Here is a 12,519-nt window from a genome sequence, read left to right as displayed (position 1 = left end):
GTTTGTACCTGGTCTCGTGCATTTGGTTCAAGTCATACCTGTTCATGTCATACCTGCAAATGTCTGACTTTTCTAAGCTGACTGTGTCTTGTTCACCAAAGAATTTGAAATAAAGCCTTATTATCGAATGCACATCTATTTTATAAGACTAAAAAATGTACCAGAATTTCCCAGCAATGTTACCACACAATGCTTTCTACCCATTGTCATAATTTTTTTCATTGTTCTTTCTCCTATAAAGAAGTTAAATTTTTAGGCTTCTAGACAAATAATCTGTTATCCACTAAAAGTACAGTTTTGTTTGCTAGTTAATTTTCTCTTGCTCTTACTTCTGGGGGAATCTGTTTCAACTTGCTTGACTTTGCCAGTTAGGAATGAATACCTTACATACCTCAATTTTCATAAGCTTAGTTAGAAGAGTAGTGAGATTGAGGTAAACTCAACACGAATATATGTTTTTGTTGCAAATATATTCCATGTTTCTAGAGTCAAGTTCAGTAGTCTGGAAGTAGTAACTCCAACTTGGAGAGCTCTGCATACATGCATAGTTGTTTCTGGGAGTGTGACAAAGGGTCTCTGTGGTAGGTGGCTGCAGAAATTCAGCTTGGGAAGAGAAGTTGACAATACTGAAGTTCCTAAATGTTATTAACACAACTACTCTTCCAATGCTGTACAAATTTTTGTAACTTATGCTGTAAAAGAAATGTTGAAAAACTGGATTTTCCTCAGTAAAACCAGCAGGGTATTTTGGAAATGTTCAAGAGGCAGTCTGATCACTGCAGGAAAGAACTCAGAACTTTAAAAGAACACACTTTTAAAAATCAGTTTGATGAAGACATAGCAAAAAATAGCAGCTGGAAATGTGAGGAACTGATGGACCATGTGAGAGCCATTGCTATTCACTTTATGAAAGTCTGCTATATTTCTTGTCATTTGGAATATACATTATAGTTTAGGTATCTCTTAATACTTAGCTATGTTTGCACAAAGTTGTAAATGGGATAAACAGTACTTCCTAATAGGAAGATGCTGAAACAGTTGAGGCCAATTTATTTTTTCCTTTCGTATTATCTGTGAATACTAAACTGAGGTTTTTTAAGATAATACAGTCAATAAACAAGTGAACTGCGGAGATTTGTTTTGAAACAATTTGAAGCTATAGATTTGATTTTTTTATGTTTAATGTTAGGTTTGGAGCAAATGCGAAAGACTTTGTCAATAATGAATATTGACCTGGAACCAAATCTAGTGGACCCGCAGCTCAGAGCAGCCCTCCAGTGGCTGGTGGCTTCTGAAACAGAGGTGTCTGATCTTCACTTCCGCGACGCCGCTGCAAGGGAGTTCGTCTCTGTGAGTACTTGGGTTTGATGGGTGGTGGGAAAAGGGTGGGATTTCAGTGACTTCCATCTGCTGTGATATACCAGCTGCTGTTACTTCATTTGCTGTACACCGCTGACGAAAATCATTATTTAAATCCTGAGAGGTCAAAGTGGAACAGCACGTTTAGCCTGTGTATATACTGTACATAAACCAGTATTCATCAAAGCTGATTGTTTTACTTCTTCACTTACAAGTGTTTTACTCAAAAAAGGATGCAATTACATCATTTCTGTTTGGTGAAAATTGTATTTTTTCAAGCATTTTAACTTATTATTTAATTGTTTATAAATTGAGTCTTTCCCAGAACTTGGTAATGCAATTTTTTTCCTAAATTAACATGTTCTGTTTAGAGGGGTATTTTTTTGTTGTTGTTGTTGTAGTTTTTTTATTTTTTGATTGCAAAGATACATTGTCTTGTTAAAAAGAAGTTTAGTTTCAAAGTAATTATTATGTCTTTATTCTGTAAGCAACTAAAACCGTAGCTATTAAAAAGAACTCTCAATAAGATTGTTTTATTCTTAGGTGCCTTTATTTTCATTTTATTGATTAATCTTTCAAAGAACTGACCTTTAGCAATTTGTGTCTCTTTGGAAAGGCTCAGTATTTTGGTATGCATACTGTCTTGAATATTTCCAACAGAAACACGTAAGAGAAACTTGTTATTCCAATAAAACCATAAAACCTATTTTCTCATGGCTGCACACCAAACTACATACAATAATCTATAACTTCTTACATTAAACCTTTATTTTTTTAATCAACCAAGAAATTACTTTAACATTACTTCATTGTTGAAAGGCTAACTTAATAGATATATAGGCATTGTCTCTAGTGATTAGGTTCATAGGAATGATAATTATAAAATATTTATATTTTCTGACCTGATAATGTGAAAAAGTGTTAACATGATGCCATTAATAGGATTTTAATAATTAAAATCTTGGCAAAAAAAACCTTGATGTACTTACCAGTATATTAAAGAAAAAGCTTGCTCTCAGTTCTGAAATTCAATATTGACTCTTCAGCCTGGGGCTTTCCTAAGCTTACGTCATCATTTCAGGAGAAAAGGAGAGTTACTGGGAGGTAAAGGTCAGTGTGACAAAAGAGACTCCCAGAGTTGGATGGATGTGTGCACTGATGGTGCTTAGTTACTGGAGACCTGTGGTAAGAATGTGAAAGGTGCCTAATAGCCAGTCCAGATCATATCTGGCCTGCTTTTTCCTAAGAGAGGCTTCTCCCTTCCTAGCACACAAAGAGAATGGTAATTTTGGGGTATTTTTCTGCCTATGTAACTGTATGGAATGTGTATTTGATTTTGAGGTTAGGAAGTTTTACATTCTTATTTGAAATAACCCAGAAAGTTTGGAAATGTTTTTTTTGGGGGGGGCATATAGAAATATATGCCCTATGCTTCTTTTCTGGAGCTTGGTATGTTTGATTTAGAATTATTTCAAGAATATGTTTTGTTGTACATTAGTTATGACAGAGTGGACTTTGTGCTTCCATAAACTGGAAGGCAGTTTGGGAATACTTTTCTCCATTTCTGTGCTGTTTGAAATTGTTGGTTTTACTCCTTATATTCATATGTTTCTTCTTTGTTACAGTTTATAAGTGCCTTAACACAAAGAAGAAAATACATCACTTTTTCTGTCCTCACATGCTTGGCTAAGCATTCTCTGAAGGTTTTTGGACGTGAACAAGTTGGGGTTAGGGGTAACTGTCATTCTGACCTTATGAAGTTTTCTGCCTTCTTTTAAAGAACCGTTCATCTGTTTCATGCTTGTTGCAAATATTTGGGTAGAATAGTGGTGGTAGGACCCACAAGTGTCAATAATAATTTATTTTCTGTGTATGTAAGACACATGTATCTAACAATACAATATGAAAGACAGAAAAGAGATGGCAGGTGCCTCTTTTTTTAATTTTTCCCTGAGTTTCTCATCGTTTGGACCACTCTGAGTTAAGAGACTACAAAGTTGTGCTGCTGAGATTTGAGCCAATGCTCCAGGACACCCAGGAAAGATATTATTACAGCTGGCTCTGTATATGAGCATGACTCCAGCTACCTTAATGAGAGGACATACCGAGAAGAGCACTCTGGAAAATAGCAGTGTCTGTTATGTGTGCCTTCCTAAAAAATTATAATATTTTTCCACTTGACACTTCAGTCACAAATTGATACTGAGTTGACACCTGAAGGTAAGACCTTCTGGCAGTAGTAGTCATGCAGTCCTGAAAATGCTGCAGTAGTTAATTTTTTCAGTTAGTTTTATAGATTATTTTTGGTTCTCCAGATGTAGTTATGTTAAAATAAATTGAAATTTTGCTTCCCTCCCCCGCGGCAGAGAATGATTACCTGTATTTTATTCCATCCTGCTCCCCAATGGGAATTATCTCTGAGCCATCCCACCTTGAATTGGGAATGGTCGTTCCCGGGTGCTGTAAAGCGCAGCGAGCCCCTCCAGAGGGCGCCGCAGCCCAGCAGGATCCGTGGCCGGCGTCCCGCTCTCTTCAGCCGTGCCTTGGGGCATCGCTTGGGAACCCTCGGGAGTTACCGCGGCTTCCTGGGGAGCCGGCCCGGGCTTACAGCACGTCGGAGACAGCTATTGCCTGTGTAAGCAGCGAGGGAGTTCTGGAAGGGAGCAAAGGCTTGTGTTAGCTGGTCACGGCAGGGTAAGAGCCACCGAAGTGATGTGGCTGCATAGAAGGCACAAGTGTTCCTAGCATGCATCAGGCAGGGTATTACGTGCTGCAGGCTGGGTGTGAACTCTTACTTAAGGGGACTTGAGGGAGAAAGAAGCTAAATACCTGTGTATAGAGCAAAATACATTTGTTAGGAGGATAACAAGAAACCAGCAAATTAGAATAGATAGTTCTTCTGTGAGTTGTCTGACAGGGTGGATATGCAAGTGACTGGATTAAAAAATCATATGTATTCAATTTTTAATCAGAGCTTACCTAGCTGTTCTAAGATTTTTATTTTGAATAAACTTTAATATTTCACTTATCTGGCAGTGAGAAACAAATCGGTCATCTAAAGAAATAGTGAGATTAAACCTAAAATTAAAATTTAGATGCCAGCTCTGTAGTTTTACCATGGTGGAAAACTTATTTGGACAGAAGTTTTATATTGTATTTGCTGAAGTATTTGGACATTAGCCACACTTTCCTCTGGCAGAAGAAAGAAAAATGACCATTCTTTTATAAGCCAACAAGCATCATTTACAAAATTGCATGTTGTAGACTATAAAACTCCTGCTTCCTGTGCTCTGCTTTAAAATTCACAGAAATAGCTACAGATTTCAGTCTCTTCTTATACAGAAAAGATGTCTTTTTTTTTTTTCCACTGAGAAGTTTCCAGTGTTCAGAATAAATTATGCTTAGGATTAGGGAGGATTCTTTTTGCTTGTTCAAGTTAATGGTTTTCTCAAGAAGTTAATTGTTTGATACATGTTTTTATGCCTACGTTCTTTCTGGCAGTCCTACCACCTGCCTTATTGCAGCTGGAACATCAGCTAGGTAAAGAAGCAGGGAAAGATTGTCTTCCTTTATATTTTTTATATAACTTTATATTGCAATCTGACCGATCTCATAGTAGAAGCTATATAAATTTTTAATTTTGTAGCTGTGAAAAATATTTCCCTGAACACTGTGTGTGACTTTTTTAAAACTTAATATATGGAATGTCTTGGTAGGGACTATAAAAAGGGGTAAAAATTTACAACTCCAAAGAACAAGTAGGGTGTGTAAACTGTGTTTACAAAATACAGCATTGACAGGTGTCTAGAAAGCTACAGAGAATAGTTTGAGTGGGTATTTGTTTGTTTATTTATTTTTTAATTTAAACTAAAAGTTAGGCTTTTTACTCCTGGGTAAGCTGTCAAATTCATTCTTTCCTTGGTGTAGGCTTTCTTACACATATAGCTGAGCTTGACACATCAGCAATGGAAGATTTTTTTCTTTGGATCCTGGGGGAAAAGAAATGTTTTCAGCTACACCAATCTCTGCTCCTGAGTGGTAGTTTAACTTAATCATCACCTTTTCCTCTTCCCCAAGATGTTATAATTTCCCAGCTCTGAAGACACTGTTTTCATTGAGGGTAGTGTCTGTGCCACCCCGACCACACTATATGTTGTGAAAGGAAAATCCACATCCTTTTATTAAGACAGAGTTTTGTCTTTTTATACACGCATTATTGGCATGGGAGGGGTGGCAAATGTCTTAATCTTGTGTTCAGAATTTCCTGTTTTCTGCAGTCTTGATGAACCACAGCCCTCATACCTGTGGCACCACATAATTTGAAAATGGTGCGCCCTCCCTCCAGGAGAAAATTTTGTGAAGACTGCCCTAAAGAAAAGTGCTTGAATCTTGTGGAAGTTTTTGTTTTTATAGATGTGGAAATAATGATTAACTCATTACAACTGATCTCTTATGACCTAAGTTTCAAGAATAACTTCTGTAACTTAATCAGGATGTCCCAGTCAAAATATTTTGTTTTGTGTTCCCCTGTCTCCCCTTTAGCTTTCCAGAAGACTGAGAGAAAGAGATTGGAAGGTTGGAGATCTCTTGCAAGCAGTGCTGAAATATTGTGAAATGTTAGAGACGGCATCTGATGGAGAGCAAGCTCTAAGTAAATCTTTGGTCGATTGGCTTCTGGAAAATGTCTGAAAAATCCAAAGATTCAACACTCTTCGCTTCATTCCTCTTCTGAAAGGAGATAGAAGGAACACAGATGTGTAAAGTAAAATTCAACTAGTGAATGTTTAAGTAATAGTCAGCATTAAAAGACTTTGAGGTGAAAGTCAAAATAGCTGTGCTGTGCTTTGTGATACTGTGCACATGGTATGTTTATTCAGTTCATAATTGGTGTTGTCCACCCACTCATAACTTGTATTTACTGCTGTGTTCATACCACTGAGATATTTATGAACAACCCTTGTCTATGATCACAGTCCACAGTCTCAGACATGATATACAGAATTCTCCTTCAGCCAGGATAGCTCTTTTTCCCACTTCTATGTGTGCTGTATTCACAGCAGGACTAAGAGCACCGATTTTAGCAGGAATCTGCTCTGGAATACCTTGCTGCAGACAGTGGAAAAATTATTCATGGCCAGGTGTTACGTGCCCAAGAGCAGCATTGCCAGGAAGAAAATTGAGACCTTCCCAAGCAGCCCCTAAATACAGTCTGGCTTTATAGCCACCTTTGTCAGTTTAAACTTGATGTGAAGATGGGAGAGCCTGCTCTGAAACTGCTGAGGTGCAAAGGCCTGAATTTGTTGACTTCAGTAGAGCTAGTAACTTCTAGTAGAAGGGCAGAGGGAGAAGTTGGGCATAATTTCGTATGTAATTCTTAAGCAAGGTTTCCTGAAGCTTGCCAATCAGATTTAAATTGCTAATTTTTTTACTGAGGCTTTTTGTATGCAGATACTTCTATGACACTAGTTCCGTGTCAAGGAATTTGTACATTAGTCTCTCATGCAGATGTGTTAAAAGTAGAAAAGAGAAATTTCTGAGGATTTTGGCCATCTTTTTGAATAGTTTTAATTCTTTATTTCAAAGCAGCCACATATGAATTTTCTTTTCAAGAATAAAGACAGTTTTGTTGCTCAGTGAGCACGGAAGTGTTTAGCAAAGATAGCTAATAAAAATGTAAAGGGGAAATTTCTTGCAAATTGATTTTTCACTTTTGTTAACTACTTTCACTGAATTTTTTTAAAGGCACTTTTAATTGAACATTTTTAGCAGTCTTGTCAGGTTTCTGACCAATGCTGCTGATTTGCCTTTCTGTCTGAAGGGAAATCTGGACCTTCACTTATCCTGTGGTTTGAAAATGTTTTTTGGGATTTGTTTTTTGTATATCCTTTGAGAGAAAAAGGCACGTGCGGGTGATTACCAGGTTGCCACCTAAAACTTGCCAAGTAATTGTAGAGCATTACTGATTTTGGATGAGCAGAAAGATCTTAATAGCTTTTTCACAGAAGAATAACTGATGATAATGGTGCACAGTTTTGTGATCCCAAAAAAGGAGAGATACGGTCTCCAAATCTATTCCTGAGTTTTAATGGCATATGTACTATTCTGATTTCCCCTACCCCACAAATTGCTGTGAAGTGTCACTCTGGTAAACTCAAGAGCACTGTTCTTGCAGTGTCTTTGTATTTCAGGAAAGCATTCCACTGGCCTTTTTGCAGAGACATGGTTGGTTTTAGTCCTCTTTTGTCATCTGGATTTTTGCCTTGGATCTCACAAAATTCACCTTTCTCACAGAGCCAAAGATTTTTTATGTTTTTGTATATGCACATACGTGTGTTCACACATGTGAATACACACAGATATGTTTATCTATATGTGTATGAGATCTCACCGCTGTGAACTCCTGGTGCAAGCTTCTACCATTAAATTAAAATTCTGATATGCTCAGTTTATTTCCTTGCTTCATATATCATTTCACTGATTGAAAAATGGATGTATGTGACAAAAAGACCAAAAGCCACTTTAAGGTCTTTTGTATTGTTATAGGTTATATAATCCAGGCATCAGGAATAATTTTTCTCCAAAGCCTGAAGTATGTTAGGGGAAGTTATTTAATTCCTATATTTGGAAAATAGTTCTGAATTTTTAATAATTGTACAAAGGTCTGGATGTTTTCTCCCTCTCCCAAACCACCACCCCCTCCTTTTTTTTTTTAACGTTGATTTTCAACATTTCATTGGACAAAAAATTGAAATAATTCCCTGGCTATAATACCTTCTCCTTAACACAGAAATAATATACTAGTACAAGTCTACCTATAAAATTGAAACGTCAAGGAAATAAAATGCTAAAAGCAGTGCCTCACAACTGGATATTGCTCACCAAGTGGAATTTCAGGGCATGAGGATACAGTACAGTAAAGTGTTTCTGTACAGTGAGAAAGATATTGAAGGTATTGCAAATGTACAAAACTGTACATTAAAAAACCCCTACAACACAACCAACAAAAAACACTTGCAAGGACAGCCATTTTTAAACTCATTTATTCAGACTTATGGATTTTATAAAGTTGGCCAAGTGCTTTTTCTTTTATTTACTATTTTGGAGAAAGGCAGAAGATTGTGCCATTCACAAAGCTTACAACTATTCAGCAAGTTAAGTGGACAACAGTTGCACTAAAAATTATTTTTATAAACAGAATACTGTTTTCAGACTGGATCAAATGCATTGTGTAACTATTGATTGGTGTTACATTAAGGAAAAAATTGTTTTATTAGCCTCTGAGGGAAGTAGCATAGTTTCCAAATTTTAATGAGAAAAGTCTTATAAACTAATTCATTTTTACTGAAAACAAGTAAAAAAACCAAACCAGTTTTCTACACAAATAGTTTTAAATTTGTGCTGAATAACTTGGCTTTTCTCCTCCTGTATGAAGTTAAAAAGCATTAAAACTAGCCTGGCAAAATTAGTACAATTCAATAATTTTAATAATCTTTGAAAACCTTACTCTGACTATATCTAACCGGTGCTGCCTGCCATATTAATGAGAGAGCTGTTCCTTCCTCATGCAAGTCTTAAATTACACTTTTACTGAGTTTGTTTAAAACTCCTGGCCACAAATACAGAAATGTAAGTGAAAACTGTAAAAACATGAAGGGGCATATTCTGGTCCATTTAAAGCAGACAATTCTGCTTTATAAACAAACATAATAAGGTAGAGTTTGTTTCATCTTGCATTTTTTCTGTATGGGAAACTCTGGTAATTTAATTTTTATGTTGAAGAGAATATATCCTAGGATGTTATTGTTTCACAAATCACCCAAGCACTTCATAAATACATTTGATGTTCTAAAAATGGAAGTGTTGGGATATTTTGTAAGATTCTGTAGCAAAAGCACTTTGAAAAATAGTCCGTTCATAAAGCAAGTTAGAAGTGGCCATATTTAAAACTAGTTTAAGCATTCAGAATGAGGTGCATAAATAATGCAAAGTATGCATCAAGCCTTAAAATAAAAACAAAACTCAAACCCATATTCTAAATTTAAAGAGGATTTGCTGTCTCAAAACAAGGATGTGAAAAGGCAGCTCAGACGATGTACATGAATGCAATTTCTTTAGTTTCTTTGTTCTTGAGTTTTAGAAGATTGTGTACACTTTTTAGAAACAAGCCAACCAAAACCCCAAAAGCCAGAAACCCACATTCCGAGACCAATTAGGTCTCTGAAAAATGATATCAGATTTTAAATGTTACATTTTCTAATGTAACTTCGTCTGGGACCTTTTCTATGAAGAGAGACAAATTGTTGGAGACAATGGGAACACAGTGAGTAGTAAACACCAGCGCAAACCCCTGTAGTTCTAGACAGTCAATTTGTGAAGAAAAATACAAGATTCGGGAATGATTTTTATTGTAAGAAGTTTGGCTTTTCAGCAAGAGCCACTGCTGTCAAGCATTTACTGTACTTTAGCTCTGAAGAGTCAGGTACAGAGCCCAGCCACTTTAGTCACTTTATTTTGTACCATCTTTGTACATTCCTGTTGTATAGCTGGTGTTGTAGTTTTAGAGGGCCTTTATTCTAATGTCTGAACAGTATTTAATAATAAAATTTATTATAGTTTGCTGGAACTGCTGCTTATTTGTGCAGTGTTACAGTAATTCACAGCCCAGTTAGTGATGCAATTGTATACCAAAAGCAGTTTGAATAACTAAATGTTTATGTAACTGTACTCAATGAATATGAAGGTCTTGTACTGTATAATGGTGACAAGTTTTGCCATTTTAGTAATTTAACTATATTCAGTTTTCAGATTATGAACTCCAGGTTGCACTAAATTTGTCCTTGTTTTAGCAGTGGCTTAAAATAAAACACATTTCACTGGCTTCAGGAGTGCTGTTGTTTCTTCTAAATTCATGGAATATTATTTTTTTTTCTGCCAACACAGCTAAGACCAGTCTTGGGTGGCGGCTGTGTGAAGACACTTGAGGTAGAGTATAGTGAACAGTAGATCAGTAGATGGCATACTTCTTACAGAGTTAAATTGGAGTCCTGCAAAGGGCGAGGATGCTCCTTTACTGACTTAGAGTTCCACTAACATGCAGTAAAGTGTCACGTGGACTATACTCACAGCACAAGGGGGGATGTAAGAACCAGTGAGCTTCATCTTGCCTGGAAGCTGAGTTAGTAAGGTTGCCTTGATATTTCCGTGTGGACTGAAGTTGGACTTTGGCACTTTGTCCAGTGTTTGGGAAATTAGCTTACAGCTTGGCTTTAGTTTTCTGGACAAATCCAAGAATACTCTGCTAATGAAAATGTATGAAACAGCAGATTGCGCAGGCTTCTTCAAAATCCTCAGGTGTTTTGGAATCTTGTGAAATCCACCAAACTGCACATTGTCAAGTACCCTAGAATAATAATGCTGAGCAGAGGTGATGTGCACAGGTACCATTTCTAAGATTTAGGAGTACTGCTGTTGCAAATAGCTGTCCTAATGTTTTTTGATGTATAAGTTGTGAATCTATTATTCTCAGCTGGGTTTCATTTCAACGATTAGGAAATTTTTCCTGAAGTTACTTTAAAATCAGTAAGTGTGAGTAACTCTCCTTGATTTCTTTTGCAATGGTTGTTTAAAGGAGGTTTCTTTAATATTTTGAGATTGCTTTCAAAAGGAGCATTCTTGTGTTTCATTACCATATCTGTTTCAAAGATTTTTTGTTTGGGTAATGCTTCATGGTCAATCACACGGAAAATATACGTTAACTGAAGCAAGTAAATAACTTACTCTTCAAAAACTATGTTCAAAAAAGGCAAGTAGTGAGTTGGAAACAAAAGATTATCATAAAGGGAAAGAAGATATTCATGTGGAAGATAAATCTGAGCTCTTTTCTTCCTGCCTTGGACTTTATTTTTCTTTCATTCAGCAGTCTGGTTCTGGCTGGCTTCATTCAACCACAGAACAGTATCCATGCACTTTGTTTAACCTTGGTGTATTAAATTGAGAGTTAAGTCTCCAGCTAGTCCATCGTCTTCTCCCAATATGTGTGCTACTCCATCTCTTGCTGCTGTTGGTCAGACCTTCCTCTCAGTCCCTAGCCTGAACTTCTGGTGTGACTGAATCCCATGCTGGCAATTGCTCCGAGCCTCCGATTGGAAGGTGGCTATGGAAAGTGAGTCATGCCAAGGCTGCAGAAATGTACCCAGATCACTGACCTTACTGGTTATTGAGCACCATATTAATCAAATGCTGTCTCTTTCCCCTGCTGTTGAGGCAAACCATGAAGCCTGTGACTGCTTGGGGCAAGGGAACGGACAGTGACAAGCATGAGGCCATGTCTGTGGTCAGGGTACTGGCTATCTAATCCATGACCACACAACACCTTTCCACAGAAATTGCAAAAACTGAAATTAGGACCCCTGTGTAGTCAGAACATATAGTCTGCATTGCCTTTATTCCTCTGAAAATGGCTGCTGCTTGTAGGACCGTGAGGGAGCTTTGCGTGCATTTACCTGGGTTGGTTGGTTTGTTTTTAATTAAGACAGGGCAAAAGAGAACACTTGTGCAATTAATTTGACTTAGGTTTTTGGAATTCCAGTGCTTCAACTAATAATCAGATGAATATTGAGAAAATAAAATGTCATAATGTGGTACTTCTTTCTACTATTTGCCCCTGTAGCCCACTTAATTCCAATCTCTTATTTTGTACAGCCTCCACCTCATTTAACTTCTAAGTTAAATCAGAGGCTCTTCCTACGCTTTCCTTGTGGCTGTTGCTGGTTTCTACCTTATTTCTGTCCCTTGTCAAGTCTTGTAGTGCAGCTGTCATCTTCAGCTTCTTTTGACCCCGCTCTGTTGTCCTGATGTGACTTCTGGCCTACTCATTCTTGTCTGGTGGAAGTGGTTAAAACCCAGCAAGGGGAGTCTTAGCTGTGAGGCTATGGAATCAGGCTTGCCTACCAGAAATCATCAAGCACTGAAGAAGAGCTAAACTTGCTTTTGGCTGAGTTTTTCACTCCTGTAGGAAAGTAATCTGTGGTTGCTTTGGTTTGGAACCCAATTTACTGCTTGCAAAACCCTTGGATTTTATGCTGATCTAAAAGTAACTTTTAAGCTGATACTGTAGTATAATGTAACTTTAACATACTCCATAATTCGTGCTGCTGTATG

General features: G+C 37.1%; 1 protein-coding gene across 3 annotated transcripts in view; it reads left to right on the top strand.

Moving 5' to 3' along the window:
• Positions 1–10,237, top strand: part of AKAP11 (A-kinase anchoring protein 11) — a 35,600-nt gene extending 25,363 nt beyond the window's left edge. For all 3 annotated transcript variants that reach the window (XM_066313337.1, XM_066313336.1, XM_066313335.1), the window contains 2 exons: positions 1,190–1,350; positions 5,902–10,237. In XM_066313337.1, the coding sequence (XP_066169434.1) occupies positions 1,190–1,350; positions 5,902–6,048 (308 nt within the window). In that variant the 3' untranslated portion in view covers positions 6,049–10,237. The remainder of the gene's footprint in view (positions 1–1,189; positions 1,351–5,901) is intronic.
• The last annotated feature ends 2,282 nt before the right edge of the window (positions 10,238–12,519 follow it).

The sequence above is a fragment of the Sylvia atricapilla genome, chromosome 2, assembly GCF_009819655.1.
Source record: "Sylvia atricapilla isolate bSylAtr1 chromosome 2, bSylAtr1.pri, whole genome shotgun sequence".
Taxonomy (NCBI): domain Eukaryota; kingdom Metazoa; phylum Chordata; class Aves; order Passeriformes; family Sylviidae; genus Sylvia; species Sylvia atricapilla.
The sequence above is the reverse complement of the archived record's forward strand: the minus strand, read 5'-3'. Positions and strand labels throughout refer to the sequence as shown.